This window comes from Phialemonium atrogriseum (genome assembly GCF_030411735.1).
Source record: "Phialemonium atrogriseum strain 8032-3 unplaced genomic scaffold QBC33scaffold_2, whole genome shotgun sequence".
Lineage (NCBI taxonomy): Eukaryota > Fungi > Ascomycota > Sordariomycetes > Cephalothecales > Cephalothecaceae > Phialemonium > Phialemonium atrogriseum.
The window spans coordinates 1390712-1405164 of record NW_026848139.1 but is presented as its reverse complement, the minus strand read 5'-3'; the positions used below and the strand labels follow the sequence as shown (position 1 = coordinate 1405164).

The following is a 14453-nucleotide window of genomic DNA, read 5'->3' as shown; positions in this document are numbered from 1 at the left end:
GATTTTGTCTCGAGAGTCAACAACTCGTTTGTTCTCCCATTGAGAGTTGAGAACTCTCTTGTTCTCGCCCTAAGAGACAACGATTCATGTGTAACTCATCCAATGCACACCTTAAGAGGTAGACACGGCTACTCTCATCCCAAGAGACAACGACTCCCTTGTTTTTGTTTTAAAATACAATGACTTGTGGATAACTCTATCCAACACGCACCTTGAGAGAGAGCTACAGGGTTGCCCTTGCAGGTTGCTCCCGCCTTACCAGTGCTACAAGGATTGCTCTCGCCCTATGGGTGTTACGGGGTTGCTCTCGCCCTGTGGGTGCTAGGGGGTTGCTCTCGCCTTGTGGGTGCTAGGGGGTTGCTCTCGCCCTGTGAGGGCTAGATGGGTTGCTCTCGCCCTGAGAGGTAGCAACTTGGGGATAAAAACATCCAAGACTCAGCAAATTCCTTACTTCCTCTCTACCTACTCAACCAACCTACCTACCTACCTCCAGCTTCTTTTTCCCCTCAAGCCAGCAGTACTCTCATACTACATTATCTTGACTTCTTCTCTGGAGACCTAGCCTGTGGTCTTCCTTCGCTAGATCCCTAGCAGCTCGCCTTCGAAGAAGTATTTCAACTTGCAAAGAGACCTCCTCTCCAATCCTACAGACCTCTCACCTCTTACTTCAACTTCTCAAAGAAGGCTTCGTTCCATCTCCCTCCATATTCCATTTCCAAGTGGCTTTCGCGGCCTCGAGGAATCCGACTGGATCTACAACCTAGGTATCCATCTACCCACTGGATGATACCGCTCGAAAGCTCTCACCGGCAACCTACTCAGCTTCTTCTTCTTCTTCTTCTTCTTCTTCTTCTTCTTCTTCTTCTTGGTTCCTTCCTTCCCATCTTACCTGCACCGCGTCTCGCTGCTTCCTCTATTTGATGGGCGCCCAATTTTTGAACGCTTGATACACAACAAACTTCTCCTCAGACTCACCCTGATCACTTCCATATCTCGTGTTTTCACCATTTCTCATATACGTTGAACACCAGGGCCTCGACTTCTTAGTCGAGACACATAGGTTCAGAAATGAGCTCCCCTTTCGGCTCGCCTGAGCCTGAGGATGGGGGGTATATTGACCTCACGGGTGACGATGAGGCTCATGGCTTGGCTGGTACCGGACGTGGTTCTCCTGGCGAAGCCGGAGCGAGAGATGATGAAGGTAACGACAAGGTTTGTGGCCCATCTGACGCAAGACATGGTTCTCCTGGCGAGGCCGGGGCCGGCGACGATGAAGGAAACCATGCAGGCGAACATGCACTCGACGACTGCGGGGACGAGGAATGCAAAACCCGCAAAGTGGTCTTGAGGGGTCAGATTGTCGCCAAGGACGAGGAACTTAGGCAGAGCAGGCAGGAGAGCCATGATCTGCAGGTTACGATCAGGGGCTTGAGAGATAAAGTGACCCAGCTAGAGCAAAAGCTGAATCGGCCCAAGATCCATCAGCGGGTACGTTTTCCGACTTTCATATCTTGCATTTTTACTAACAGGCCTCAGACCTGGCCCCGTCTCCTACAGACACTTATCCTCACAGGGGAGGGACAGTACGACAAAATATATCGCCAATGGTAGGTGTTGTTACCGCCCCGAAGGAAGGTGTAGTACTTACCAGAACGTAGCTGCAAAGAGGAGAATATGTCGTCCAATTCACTCTACGTCCACCCCGATATCCGCTTGGTCGCGGCGTCGGATGACAGCGAGCAAGAAATCCACACTTACAGCGAGAAGAAAGTCCGGGATCTCAGGGAGTTCCACCGATTCAACGACTTGCCTGCCAACGTCCAGGTAGGCATATTCCGACATTGGCTGTGCATGGACCGCCGCCTAGTTCATTGTTTGTCGAGGCTCGACCCCTTTCAAGCCCCTCCGGCGATGCCTCCTAGTCGATCCGGTCTTCTGAATAGGTTCTACTGGGGCGAGGAGAGGGACTGCAATATCACCCAAGATACTCATGATCCCCAGGATATCTTGCGTATTCTCCTCGTCTGCAAGAGCTTCTACTTTAAGGGGATCCACGCCTTCTACGGCACCAACACGTTCGCATTTTCTAGCCTAGGCGAATTCCACCGTTTCTGCAAGGGCATTGGGCCGGCCCGCACCGCTCGCCTTCAACACATCGAGATGACCTGGATGGGGAATCAGTACTTGACCATCAAGCCCGATGAAAAGGGGCGTTGGTTTTCGAAGCGCACGTCTGCCCTCACGCACCTCTTGGAGATGTCCCGGCTCCTGACCATGGTTATCTTCGTCAATGAGGCCCAACCCAGACACAACCGCCGGAACTACGAGCCACCCCAGGTACAGAAGAACCTGGGTCTCAAGACCCTCGGACAGCCCATTGAGCGCCTGAGCAGAAACCTCCGCACCGTCCAGGGCCTGGACTACATCCACGCTCTCAGGGGCCTCAGGTGGATCCACTTCTATGACCTCTGGCCCGCCGTAAAGCAGGGCGGCGGCCGCTTCCCCATCCACGACGCCTCGTTCGCCGCCGACGTGAATAGTACCGTCACCATGCCGAAGGCGTCTCCCGCGGCCGAGAAGGCCCAGCTGAAGAATCTCGTCTCCGTCTTCAAACCCCAGAGACCGGCGGGTGGGGATGATTCGAGCGACGGCAGCTCCAGCCCCGAATCACAGAGCGGCAGCGCGTGGGCTCCGTCCGACGCCGACTGGGAGCTCGTCGGGAAGTTCTACGACGAGGCTGCCAAAGAGAACCCCTTCAACGCTACTCGCCGCTACTACGGAGTCGCGGATGAGTATGCCTCTCGGTCCGGCGAGGCCGACGACGCTGATGATGAGGAAGAAGAAGAAGAAGATGGAGAGGAAGAAGACAGCGAGGAAGAAGACGGCGAGGAAGAAGATGGCGAGGAAGGAGAGGGCGAAAATGAAAACGACTCTGAGAATAACAAGGAGCGAGCGAGCAAAAGGGGTGACGATGAGGTCGAGGACGGCAGAGAGTCGGACGAGGAATCCGGTCTGTTCGTCTCCGATGACGAATCTGAATCCAACCTGTTGGTCGGTGAGGAGAAATGCGCTTTGGTTATCTCGGACGACGAACCAGACTCGTCCGGCCCCGACAATGATAGCCGTTCTGATACCCACGATATTCGCAAAGACTCTCGCGACAAGCATCTTGATCGCTTCAGCCGTCGATCCTCAGAAGCCCCAAGCCGAGTGGCTTCTGATTCAGACCTTCAAACGACCGGGCAGGATCCTCCCCGCCACCCCTCGGAGGCCCGGAGTCTTGCGACCACAGACCCAGGTCCGGTCACCGTATGTGAGAATCCTCCCGCTGCCGTTGAGAAGCACCCCCACTTCAGCTGTCGAGCCTCGGAAACTCCGAGCCTTGCGGCCTCGGAGCCTGGCATAAATGAGAATCCTCACGTCGTGGCTCAGGGGGGACGTTCCATGACGGTCCCGATCCACCGCTGGATCGGAAGCTCTGAGACCGGATCGGTCGCGAACAGCCGGTCTACATCGCCAGCATACCACGACGGCCGATTCGTGATGCCAGGGCGGGAAGCCCCGGCGACGGGACGTAGCCAACCCACTTCGCCCCTGTACCAGTCAATCGAGAGCCCTGAATCCGCCGCCGATACGCCTTCGCCTTCGCCTTCGCAGGTCCCCCCAAAGCGGCCCAACGTTGACCAAGAGGGGCCAGACCCGAAACGGCAAAAGAAGGGCAACACGTCCCCGGGCTCCCATTGCCCGCTCTCCTAGGTCAAGCTCCCTGGCCTCGTGGAGAGGCGGTGCCCTGTCTCGACATGTTCTACTATTTCCCCAATCGGCAAATCGTTCATTATTCAAACATCTCGCCTCCCGCTGAGGTGGATCCCTCCTCTCACGCTTTATTATTCAAAATACAACACGCCCACGATATCGTATTTGATGTTATTTCATGGATTTTTACCAATGCCCGACGACATAGGCTGCTCCTTGAACAGCCAGCATATTTAGGGGGGCGTCGTCAGGGAGAAGCTGCATTCTGGATGCACTTCCACTTCACGTTGATCTTTGGGGTGGATTGGGTGGATTGGGTGGGACTGGGTTGATAGGAGAGCTAGATCTCTTGGCGGATAACCACGAAACCAACGGTTGGACTCAGGGGCCTAGACAGTTAGGGAGGTGGTTTGCATTTGGAAGGGTGTCGCGGGATGAGACGCCCCTATTCCGATTTCCCCTAGCATAACCCCCTTTGCCTGCAGACACGATTAGGAGAAGCTCATCATCAGTTCAGACACCAAAGGATGACTTGATAGATCTCGATAGATCTTAATTTTTGCGAGCTGATTTCCACTAACTGGCCGGGTTCTAGTCAAACGTGATCTTCTTGCCCTCGAACTTTGCCGTTTCCTCCTTCTCCTTGGCCTTCTTCCTTGCCTCCCAACTGGGATGCAATGGGCCCGTATCATCGGGTTTCCCACTCGGCTTCGTCCTTGATCTCAACGGCTCCGAGTTTGCCCCCTCAGGCTCTTGTCGCCGGGCTGCCCCGAATGGCGTTTTGATACCCCGTTTCCATGGCTTGCTCGAGTCATCCACGGCTCCCCTCCTGGGATCCCAACCATGGTCCTTGTCCTTACTCTCCTTGCCGAGGTGCTTCGCCTTTTCCTTGTATTTCTTCTCCCATATGGCTTGCCGTGCCCTCTGGCCTCTCCTGTTCTTGCGGGGCGGCTCGACATCGACATCCGAGGCGGATTCCGAGCCCGAGATGTAGCCACCCATCAGGGTGGGAAGGAAGGTGGAATCCGAGATCCAGCCTTGCTTACTGGCCGATGCGGACTTGGCTACCCTTTTCTTCGGGGGAGGCGAGATAGATATGGATTCCTCGTCGTCGTCGTCGTCGGAAGACTCCACACTGACACTGACACTGGCCCCCTTGCCTTTTACTTCGTCTGCATCCCCGCTCTCCCCAATATCTGAGCCCGAAAGCTCGATACCTTCCCATTCCTCCTCCTCTTCCTCCTCGTCGGAAGTTATGGCCATAGGGTCGTCTTCCTCGTCCGACTCGGAATCGGATCGCTCTCCTTCCGACGAGCCTCCCAGCATCGCCTCGAAGCGGGAGACTGCCTCCTCTTCGTCCTCACTCTTGCCATCTTCTGCGGCAGGTTCCAGAGCAGGCTCCTCCTGGGCGGTCTGCTTTCCTCGTTTCGCCGCAGGGGCCTCCGCTACGGCGGCGGGGGCATCCCTATCCGCTGGCTGCTCCTCCTTCTCCGGGCGTCCATCGGGCCGGGCCTTCTTGCCCTTCCCCTTCTTCTCGGGCACCGGAACCCCCAGCGCGGCGCATATGGCCGGGATGGCCTTCGCGACAACGTCGCGGACCTCCTTCTTGTTGTATAGGGCGCTCGTCACGTTGTGGAGGGCCGTCTTCTCCTCCTCCGAGATGTCCGGCTTGGGTACGCCCGACCTGATCTCCTCCGGGAGGCCGGGAGACTCGGCAACGGCCTTGATCTTGAGCAGGGAGGAGCAGAGGTGGGCGTGCGCTGCTTGGTGCAGGTCGAGGGACTATTGATTTGGGGTTGGTTGTTAGCTCAGGAGTGCGTACATGCAAGGGGTGTAATTAATCGGGTTTCCGGAAACGGACTTTCAACACTGCCACCTCTCTCTCCAGCCGTTGGATCTTATCTGGCACGCCCTTGGAATCTCGGAGGCGTTTTGCCTGTCGCTGTCTCTCGAACCCCTTGGTGGTCTTCAGGGCTCGGTGCAGGTCCTGGCTCAGACTCGCAAACTTCTCCTCAACGCTCTCTTCGGCGGAGCGCTTTCTTTTCGGCATTTTCGAGATTCCCCTGGGGGTGTAAACCTCCCGGTTTCTGGGTCGTGATGCTTGAAATGTCGATTTGACAAGTACCTAGACATGCACAAAGATTTTCGGTGAGCTAAGGGTCCATGTCCATTGCCAGTCGGTGTGGGGAGGCGCTAGTGCAGGTCGGCAGGTCGGGACCAGGGGTGGTTGGCACTTAAAAGGCGGCCCCACCCCAACAGCCCACTTCGAGTCCCCAACGCGTCGGACCGCGACGAATTACCTCGTCGAAAGCCTTCTCGAGGCGCGTGTTCAGCGGCGCCGGCAGCAGGAACAAACCTGCGATGCAACATGCTCTTGCCCAGGATACGGTCTAGCGCAATCTCCCTTTAAACGGCTACCCCCCCACCCCGAACAAAGCCCTCGCCAGAGCGCTGAGCATCACTGCAAGCACAAATGGCAGGCCGAACAAGTCTGCCGATACATGGCGCGCCGCCGCGGGATGATTACAACAAGCTCCCGGAGGAGCAGAAGACACAAATAAACGAGGCCGTAAGTCTTACTTTCTTTCCGAAACCCAGGCCTGGGCCTCCCTCCCTTCCCTCGATGTACGGCGACTAAGAATACCCACCCCCACTGCAGTTCGAGCTCTTCGACAACAACGACGACGGGCGGCTCGACTACAACGAGTTCCGGTTCTGCATGCGGGCGCTGGGGTTCGAGTTGCCGAAGCAGGAGACGTACGGGTACCTGACCAAGTACGGGATACCGCCGGCGGGGTGGCCGGCGGAGCGCGGGGAGTGCACGCCACCCTGGCGGCAGTTCACGCTGCAGACGACGCAGGCGGTGGCGGGCCAGCTGATGGCGAAGCGCGACCCGATGGAGGAGCTGCGGCGGGCGTTCCGGCTGTTCGACGTCGACTCCAAGGGCATCATCACGGCCGAGGACCTGCAGAGGGTGTCGAGGGAGATCGGCCAGGCCCTCGAGGATTCGGAGATACAGAATATGATTCAGGAGTTCGACTCGAACGGGAAGGGCGGCGTGAGCGAGGACGAGTTCACCAAGCTTATGATGTCGAAGAAGTGATGCGACCGTGCGGTGCTGAGGGGGAATCGACGTGAGATGGGGGAGTTTTCTCATGGCACAGTGGCGGCTTTCCACCTATTAACATGCTTATCATGATTGCGTACTGGCGGCCGATATACGATACCAAGAGGGTTATTCCGTGGGACTGCACCCGTGAAACGGCCGGGTGATGGAGTGGCTGGACGAGTGGCTGGACTAGTCGAGCTTCAAGGGGACGGAAACTTGGACTCTCGACTTTCATGATTTCAAGTTGTTGGAAATATATGCATTTATGGTTTAGACATGGTATCGAAACAGCAACCCGGGATGACTGGGGCATGGGTGCTCTATCAATCCTCTGCAATGGCATTCACAATACGTTCCGTTTCCTAGCCACGTCTCTTTCGCCCGAGTGTACTTTCTTGATGGCTCTGCCATTATCATCTACAGAGGAGCAACACTGTACCTAGGTGGTATAAAAAGTCCGGAAAGTAAGGAGAAGTAAGGGAAACACGGCATGTAATGCTACGTACAGTATCTGGCACCCTCCATCCCACACGGTGTGGCGGGGCTCTATGGCGTTTCAAAGGTCCTCGATAACATCACGACTTCAACTTCAAGAGGGCGAGTGGAAGAAGGCCCGCGATTCGCCCCGCAAACTCAAAACATACGGTAGTGTAACTCTCCCCTACAAGAACATCAGTCTTCTTTCTACGCGACTCTCTCGTCAAAAATGGCCCTGTTTCAAAGCCTGCTGCACAAAACCAACTTCCACAACCCTCTGTTACAGACGCTAGTCCCAAGCATACAAGCCGTCTTCATCATCCAGACTGCGTTTGCGATCCCTTCGATCATTGCTCAGACCGAAAAGTTCTATGACTTCTCGGGTGCCTTGACCTATTTATCAGTCACGGCGCTGAGCCTGTACCTCCCAGCCCTCCGAGACCGGTACGCCACTGGCATCGCCTCCAAGGCAGCCCTTCCCAGCCTACTGTCGCCATTCAAGGCTTTAGGAGGCACCGCTGCGTTCAATTGGCGCCAGGTGGCTTTGAGTGGCGCGGTCGCGATATGGGCTATTCGATGTACGCGAAGAATAGACTCCCCGTGCAATAGAGACCGGGCTAACTTGCTCTACTTCGCCGAACTCAAGTGGGTTTGTATTTGTTCCATCGCATATTGAAAGAAGGCAAGGACTCGAGGTTCGACCGGATCAGAGGGTCGCCGTCAACGTTCCTGGTGGTATGGATAGCTCAAGCAGCCTGGGTTTCCGTGTCATTGTTGCCAGCGATTGCCGTCAACTCGATCCCCGCCACGGCTTTTGCTGCGATACCGGTTGTTAAAGTCTCGGACGTTGTGGGGCTGTCGCTGTTTGCTGGTGGTCTCCTCTTTGAAGTGATTGCAGATTGGCAGAAGTCCAAGTGGATAGAGCAGAAGAAGGCCAAGATCCACGACGAGGAGTTCCTGACACGGGGCCTTTGGAGCCGGAGGTTGGTCCACTTCTCAATAGCTAGCTCATGGAGCTTGACCTGCTGACCGTGGCTAGTCGCTATCCCAATTACTTTGGGGAGTCGACGCTGTGGACAGGCATCGCAACAGTTTCCGCTGGTTTGCTGCTTGCCCGGCCGATCCAGGCTGCCACCGGGTTGAAGCCGTTGGCTGCCATTGTCTTGTCCTACATCAGCCCCGTCTTCGCTACCTTCCTCCTGTTGAGGATTTCTGGAGTCCCTCTCAGTGAGAGGAAGTACGACAAGCTCTATGGGGGCCGCAGTGATTATCAGGCCTGGAAAAGGGACACACCAATGTTCTTCCCCAAGATATTCTAAGCTCCTACGTTGAGTTCGGTATCCGGATCATTAACCTGCTTCCATACTCGGCTGCCTTCAACCCGAAGGCACGATATGTATTGAATTGATCTAGTGGGACTTCGGACGAGGAGTTTGGTGGGATCCCTTGATGACCTGGAGGACGTCTAGGAGTATATCTGTCACACTGGTCTCCGATTGATATAATACCTATTTTCATAAACTAGGTACCTGCCAATTACTGCGTTTTGGGGTAGGTCCAGGATGGTGTCTAAGTAAGCTTTATCTTATCAGGAAGGTCCTACCTATCTCGACCGAGCTCCAGCTTGAATTGAAAGCGGGGGAGGGGTAAACTTGGTCCTCCTCCTTCCAGTCCCAGCTCCCATGGCATAAGTCCACGCGTGAATGCTTTGCTGTCGTGACGTATTAGAGCTGCCATTCTGAAACAACCTTAGCTTCCTCAGACAATTGTTTCTGAGGCCAATCACCAAAGGGTGAGTCAATCCTCGGGGGCAGACTGGAGCAATTGTTTGTGAGTTGGTGTCTTTCGAAGATATCCTCTGTTTGCCCTACCCCCGAAGACTTACTAGGCTCTCCTTCCCAGTTGACCGCCGCACAAGCCGCCATGTCGAATCCACTCGATCCGGCGAACCTCTTCTCAGTGAAAGGCCTTGTGGCCCTCGTCACCGGGGGAGGCACAGGTAAGGACTCTCCTCTCAATTGGTCCACCCTACGCCCTGGGAAGCGCACCTAACTAATCCTCCTGCAAGGAATTGGCCTCATGATGGCCAAAGCCCTCGCCGAGGGCGGCGCAGCGCGCGTGTACATAGTTGGGCGACGTGTGGATGTACTGCAAGCCGCGGCGGCGAGCATTGGCAAACCGACGGTGGTGGTGCCGCTGTACTGCGACGTGACGTCCAAAATCAGCCTCGAGTCGATAGTCTCGGTGATCGCTAAAGACGTGGGCTACCTCAACCTGCTAGTGTGCAACGCCGGCATCGGCGGGCCTCAGGTGCCCGCCCCGGAGCCGGGGGTCACGACCCTCGACGAGTGGCGCGACCGCCAGCTCGCCTTCGACCTCGACGAGTACACCGCCACGTTCAAGGTCAACGCCACGAGCGTGTGGTACACCACCATGTCTATGCTTAAGCTTCTGGACAACGGCAACAAGAAGGGCAACGTCGAGCAGAGCAGCCAGGTCGTCGTCACCAGCAGCATTGCCGCTTATAACAGGACGGCCCCCGGCGGCTGGGCGTACGGCCAGAGTAAGGCCGCCACCACCCACATTGTGAAGCAGCTGAGCGTCGTGTTGCCGACGTGGAATATTCGGTATGTCGTGTCTCACCACCTCATCTCGCCTCGCCATAGTACGAAGGCTCTGCTGACAAGAAGGAAACCAAAACCCGCAGTGCCAACTGTATTACCCCTGGATGTGCGTGTCCTCTTCCCCTATTGGAAGCCCCTCGGAATGTTGTAGCTGACGAAGAAAACCCTTCCAGTATTCCCGAGCGAGATGTCAGCCCCGATAGTACAGAACGCCGGCGGGTCCATGACCGGCTCCGGGCTGATCCCCCTCGAGAAGACCGTCGTCCCGCTGGGGCGTATGGGAGACGAACAAGACATGGGAGGCCAGATCCTGTACCTCGCCTCGAGAGCAGGTGCCTACTGCAATGGCAACATAATCGTAGTCGACGGAGGGAGACTTACCACCTTCCCGGGCACGGGCTACTGAGAGGTTGACGGGGAAAGGCATCGGCCACTGGGAGACACCAATCATTAAAGAGGCGTTTTAAGACGAGCTGGAAATATCCATTGCTATGCATACCTGCCCTGCCCTCCTGGGCGACAGTAGAAGGTTGGGGACCTGTGCCGTACATCGATAGAAAGGCTAAAAGGGAAAGGTCGTTACTAGGGCCATGTTGATGGCATTCTGGGTGGTTAGCAAGCACATAAATAAGACCACGCCAATTCAAATCACAACAAGGCAAGTCAAATCAGGAAGATTTTCTCTGAATTTTACGAACAAAGCATGATGATCTAGTAATGCCGAAGGTAATGATGACCCTGATGATGAAAATAGGGTAGTTGCTTCTCCACAACGCCACGCGATTCCCACAGGGGAAAAAAAGAAGACCCTGACCATTACAATGTCCATCCGTGAGAAATGCGAGCAGTTTTCTAGAGTAGACCATGCATTACATCATCCACCGCCGTTCCTTGTGTATAGCCACACTCGACAACCATTGCCTTGCATACGACAAGCCTAGAGATCAAGCCACGGGCTTGGCGGACTGCCCAGCGCCGCTCGTACCATTGGCGATTCCGGGCCGCTGCTGGCCGTTGACCTGGGCCTTTGAGACAATGGTCTCGCCGGTCTGGGCATCGACGAGGTCTTGACCCGCGACGACGATCTCCTCTTTCTGGATGCGGCGCATGAGGTCGAGGAAGCTCGAGTTCTTGAACTTGTCTGACGTGTTGTCCGAGACGGACGTGAGGATGTCGGAGGCGGCGCGCACGAGGTCCTCCTGCTCCTGGCGGGCGCGGCGGGCCTCGGCCTCGGGGCCGCGCTGCGGGAGCACGGAAAGGTCGCCGGCGGCGCGGCGGGCGTCGAGCTCCTGGGCCATGGCCTCGAGGTTGGCGTCGATTACGGCCATCTCCTCGGCCGTCGGGGGCAGGATGGGGCGCTGATCCTGGTCCTGCTGCTGCCCCTGGGTTGCTCCGTGCTCGGTGATCCAGGCGTCAATCTCGCGGGAAAAGTCCTGCTCGTCGAAAGCGCCAAAGGCGGCGTTGAAGTCCTGCTCGTTGAACACTGGGTTGGCCGGCAAGGCGGCAGCTGGACCGACGCTGGAGACACCCTGATAGAACTCGGCCGGGGGGGCGATGTAACCCTGAGGATGAGCGGGGTTCATGGCTTGGCCAAAGGCCTGGTGGGAATATCCGACTGATCCATGGACGATGACGTGTTCGTGGAAGCCATACTGGGGACCGCGAGCAGCCTGAGGGGCCTGCTGAGCCTGCTGAGCCTGCATGTTGTGCGAGGCAGTAGCCATGGAAGGATCATTACCACCACGGAAATACGTGGCTCCAGTACGGCCGATGCGCTGATGGGTGCCTGGATTGTGGTACGGGCCCTGATGAGCAACCGCGGTACCGGCAAACTTGTGATAGCTAGAAGCATCGAAGGTGGGGTAACCGCTGCCCTGAGGGCGAGTATGAACGCCGTTCTCATGGTTGGCAACGGGGAAGCGGCCTGTTCCAATAGGTGCAAGTAGACCAGGAGGGTACATGTTTCCGTTGTTCGCAATGCTCAACCCGGCCATAGCGGGAGTAGGGGGCGCGGAGACGGGTTGACCCTGCTGGAAAGCCTCGAAGGCACCGTCGGCACCAGCGGGCGGGGCAGTCTGAGTGCGGAACGACTGGTAACGCGTCAGAAAAATAAAATACTATTCGGGTGCGGAAAGTTGGAATGGGACAGATACTTACCGTGTTTCCGCGGGGTTGCGATGGGCCAACGAGGCGATCCTGGTGAAGGGTTCGATCGCGGTTGGCGTGGGCGACGAGGCCCTTGGCCGCGTTGGACGGGCCGCACATGTTGTCTGCCATCTTAGATGCGATGAGGATCGATCAGGCTAGTTGTATGACTATGGTGATATCTTCAACTTGAGGAACAAGACAAAAATATCGTCGCGCTGTGTGGGTTGGGGAGAGGAAGTTGGAGGAGCAGCACAAGAAGCCGAGGTCCTCTTTTGTAAACAAACAGCCGAGCAATAATGCCCTTCAGCTGAAAGGAAGATGGGAGAAGTGAATGAAATAATACCCTATCAAGGCATTGTTAGGCGGGTCATAGAAGCGGGCCATCGCGATGCCCGGGTTCGGGTTGAAGTTGTCGGGGGTGCAGTCGGGAAACTCGGTGGATGGGGGGGGAAATCTCTCAAGCCTGTGACGGAGAAGGAACAGCCGGGCTCCACAGTGTGCGCCGACCCTGGCCGAGCATTAGAGGAAGGTGGCGGGGGCATTCTCCGGAGCGGATTTTCTTGGGTGTCGGTCCCGTGCCTGGACCCACCTGCAAGTTGGTCTGTGCCACCTCAGTTTACCGCTCTCCCAGACCTAAGCTACCCAGGCTGGTTGGTATCGACAAGAAGGCAGAATAAGAATATCTGGCCTATCCCCATTGCCATCAGAATAGCAATTCGACCACCTCTACAAACCATTTCGCTCATTTTCCGACGATACGAGGCTTAAAATATGGTGCGCTTTCAATTATATTTTCTGTGACCTGCTGCTGTGCAGCCTTTCTAGTGCCAAACTCGTCCCCAGCAGCTCTGCTAACCCGTGCTTCTAGGCGGCAGGGGCGCAAGTTATCGCCAATTCCGGCCACGATGACATGATTGTACGTCACGCCCGCCACGCCCGCCATGCCCCCCACCTGTTCTTGAGCTCCCTTAAGCGGTTGCAGAAGCGGCGACGGCAGGGTGGTCTTCCTGAGTCGTCATTGCTAACCAGCCTTTCTCCGTCTTAGCACGATGCCGTTCTCGACTACTATGGCCGACGACTCGCAACCTGCTCTTCAGACCGGACAATCAAGATCTTCGAGATCGAGGGCGAGTCACAACGGTTGATAGAGACATTAAAAGGGTGGGTAGTGACCGGCTTCGGGCCGTTGCCAATCCCCTAAGCTGGCAACCCCTAGCTCTATAAGAGCCCCAAGCTAACTCATCGCCCCTCCCCCCAGACACGAAGGCGCGGTATGGTGCGTATCCTGGGCGCACCCCAAGTACGGCAACATCCTCGCGTCGGCCGGGTATGACGGCAAGGTCTTCATCTGGCGCGAGCAGGGCGGCAGCTGGCAGCGCATCTTCGACTTCGCGCTGCACAAGGCGAGCGTGAACATTGTGACGTGGTCGCCGCATGAGGCTGGCTGCCTGCTCGCGTGCGCCTCGTCGGACGGCAACGTGTCGGTACTCGAGTTCAAGGACAACAGCTTCGAGCACAGCATCTTCCCGGCCCACGGCCTCGGCGTCAACTCGGTCAGCTGGGCGCCCGCCACCAACCCGGGCAGCATCGTGAGCAGCAACCCAGGCCCGGGAGCGACGGGGAACCGGAGGTTCGTCACGGGGGGTTGCGACAACCAGCTCAAGATCTGGGCCTACGATGCTGCCGCCAACGCCTACAAGCCCGAGAGGGAGCCGCTGACCGGCCACACCGACTGGGTCCGCGACGTCGCCTGGAGCCCCACCGTGCTGCAGAAGAGCTACATTGCCAGCGCGTCGCAGGATCACACCGTGCGCATCTGGACGAGCGACCCCTCCAACCCGACGCAGTGGAACTCCAAGGTGCTGAACTTTGACGCCGTTGTGTGGCGCGTCAGCTGGTCGTTGAGCGGGAACGTGCTGGCGGTAAGCGGGCAGGACAACAAGGTGACACTGTGGAAGGAGAACCTGAGGGGAGAGTGGGAGTGCGTCAAGACCATGGAGGAATAGATGCGATGGGGAAGGTTGGGGCTGGGTGTGTGTCGCTCCTGTATGGCGTTAAGGGGAGTTGGTAGAAAAAGATTCCGTTCTTACGAGGCCGCTTATCCTCATATCCCAACGTTCAGGCCCCGCGAATGGAAGCAAGACTTTTGCAGTCAATACTTCATGTTCTGATACAACCTAGGTAGGCACCACGGCATTGTAATATAACCAGGGCCGAATTGCTACTCAACTTACAGCTACTTGATTACTTCTCGTCGTCGGTCGGTTATGTACAACGAGTAACGCCTAGAATCGCTCCGAGATATCAGGCCCGCCTGATTCCGAGTAGGTAGGGCTCCT

At 56.7% G+C, this 14453-nt stretch overlaps 7 protein-coding genes across 7 annotated transcripts; 5 read left to right on the top strand and 2 right to left on the bottom strand.

Annotated features, from left to right (window-relative positions):
• Window positions 1-1068: 1068 nt before the first annotated feature.
• QBC33DRAFT_565896 (uncharacterized protein) lies at window positions 1069-3937 on the top strand (the record flags this gene model as incomplete). The annotated part of the gene is made up of 3 exons (XM_060430436.1): window positions 1069-1488; window positions 1537-1607; window positions 1659-3937. 3 exons carry the CDS (start codon window positions 1069-1071, stop codon window positions 3754-3756), a joined length of 2589 nt encoding a protein of 862 aa, XP_060287959.1. The 3' UTR covers window positions 3757-3937.
• A 61-nt stretch (window positions 3938-3998) lies between these two features.
• QBC33DRAFT_524671 (Bud-site selection protein) lies at window positions 3999-6155 on the bottom strand. The gene is made up of 2 exons (XM_060426743.1): window positions 5618-6155; window positions 3999-5538 (listed from the first exon to the last, which is right to left on the bottom strand). Exons 1-2 carry the CDS (start codon window positions 5804-5806, stop codon window positions 4348-4350), a joined length of 1380 nt encoding a protein of 459 aa, XP_060287958.1. The 5' UTR covers window positions 5807-6155; the 3' UTR covers window positions 3999-4347.
• QBC33DRAFT_165178 (cell division control protein) lies at window positions 6011-7006 on the top strand. The gene is made up of 2 exons (XM_060422269.1): window positions 6011-6325; window positions 6416-7006. Exons 1-2 carry the CDS (start codon window positions 6230-6232, stop codon window positions 6857-6859), a joined length of 540 nt encoding a protein of 179 aa, XP_060287957.1. The 5' UTR covers window positions 6011-6229; the 3' UTR covers window positions 6860-7006.
• Window positions 7007-7460: 454 nt separating this feature from the next.
• On the top strand, window positions 7461-8989 carry QBC33DRAFT_524667 (uncharacterized protein). The gene is made up of 3 exons (XM_060426742.1): window positions 7461-7920; window positions 7989-8325; window positions 8382-8989. The coding sequence occupies exons 1-3, from the start codon at window positions 7572-7574 to the stop codon at window positions 8659-8661; spliced, it is 966 nt and encodes a 321-aa protein (XP_060287956.1). The 5' UTR covers window positions 7461-7571; the 3' UTR covers window positions 8662-8989.
• On the top strand, window positions 8988-10703 carry QBC33DRAFT_524660 (uncharacterized protein). Its single transcript, XM_060426741.1, has 5 exons — window positions 8988-9134; window positions 9245-9341; window positions 9411-9969; window positions 10050-10072; window positions 10140-10703. Exons 2-5 carry the CDS (start codon window positions 9266-9268, stop codon window positions 10370-10372), a joined length of 891 nt encoding a protein of 296 aa, XP_060287955.1. The 5' UTR covers window positions 8988-9134; window positions 9245-9265; the 3' UTR covers window positions 10373-10703.
• QBC33DRAFT_615944 (uncharacterized protein) lies at window positions 10635-12576 on the bottom strand. The gene is made up of 2 exons (XM_060432649.1): window positions 12124-12576; window positions 10635-12056 (listed from the first exon to the last, which is right to left on the bottom strand). Exons 1-2 carry the CDS (start codon window positions 12241-12243, stop codon window positions 10911-10913), a joined length of 1266 nt encoding a protein of 421 aa, XP_060287954.1. The 5' UTR covers window positions 12244-12576; the 3' UTR covers window positions 10635-10910.
• A 196-nt stretch (window positions 12577-12772) lies between these two features.
• QBC33DRAFT_524655 (WD40-repeat-containing domain protein) lies at window positions 12773-14349 on the top strand. Its single transcript, XM_060426740.1, has 4 exons — window positions 12773-12888; window positions 12983-13030; window positions 13160-13275; window positions 13373-14349. Exons 1-4 carry the CDS (start codon window positions 12886-12888, stop codon window positions 14118-14120), a joined length of 915 nt encoding a protein of 304 aa, XP_060287953.1. The 5' UTR covers window positions 12773-12885; the 3' UTR covers window positions 14121-14349.
• The last annotated feature ends 104 nt before the right edge of the window (window positions 14350-14453 follow it).

Coding starts and splice junctions, on each gene's coding strand:
- QBC33DRAFT_524671 (XM_060426743.1), bottom strand. CDS start 5,806: ATGCCGAAAAGAAAGCGCTCCGCCGAAGAGAGCGTTGAGGAGAAGTTT. Junction 5,539..5,617: donor GAGAGGTGGCAGTGTTGAAA/GTCCGTTTCCGG, acceptor CCAAATCAATAG/TCCCTCGACCTGCACCAAGC.
- QBC33DRAFT_165178 (XM_060422269.1), top strand. CDS start 6,230: ATGGCAGGCCGAACAAGTCTGCCGATACATGGCGCGCCGCCGCGGGAT. Junction 6,326..6,415: donor AGACACAAATAAACGAGGCC/GTAAGTCTTACT, acceptor CCCCCACTGCAG/TTCGAGCTCTTCGACAACAA.
- QBC33DRAFT_524667 (XM_060426742.1), top strand. CDS start 7,572: ATGGCCCTGTTTCAAAGCCTGCTGCACAAAACCAACTTCCACAACCCT. Junction 7,921..7,988: donor CGCGATATGGGCTATTCGAT/GTACGCGAAGAA, acceptor GCCGAACTCAAG/TGGGTTTGTATTTGTTCCAT. Junction 8,326..8,381: donor CGGGGCCTTTGGAGCCGGAG/GTTGGTCCACTT, acceptor GACCGTGGCTAG/TCGCTATCCCAATTACTTTG.
- QBC33DRAFT_524660 (XM_060426741.1), top strand. CDS start 9,266: ATGTCGAATCCACTCGATCCGGCGAACCTCTTCTCAGTGAAAGGCCTT. Junction 9,970..10,049: donor TTGCCGACGTGGAATATTCG/GTATGTCGTGTC, acceptor CAAAACCCGCAG/TGCCAACTGTATTACCCCTG. Junction 10,073..10,139: donor CAACTGTATTACCCCTGGAT/GTGCGTGTCCTC, acceptor AAACCCTTCCAG/TATTCCCGAGCGAGATGTCA.
- QBC33DRAFT_615944 (XM_060432649.1), bottom strand. CDS start 12,243: ATGGCAGACAACATGTGCGGCCCGTCCAACGCGGCCAAGGGCCTCGTC. Junction 12,057..12,123: donor CGCAACCCCGCGGAAACACG/GTAAGTATCTGT, acceptor ACGCGTTACCAG/TCGTTCCGCACTCAGACTGC.
- QBC33DRAFT_524655 (XM_060426740.1), top strand. Junction 13,031..13,159: donor CCGGCCACGATGACATGATT/GTACGTCACGCC, acceptor TCTCCGTCTTAG/CACGATGCCGTTCTCGACTA. Junction 13,276..13,372: donor TTGATAGAGACATTAAAAGG/GTGGGTAGTGAC, acceptor CCCTCCCCCCAG/ACACGAAGGCGCGGTATGGT.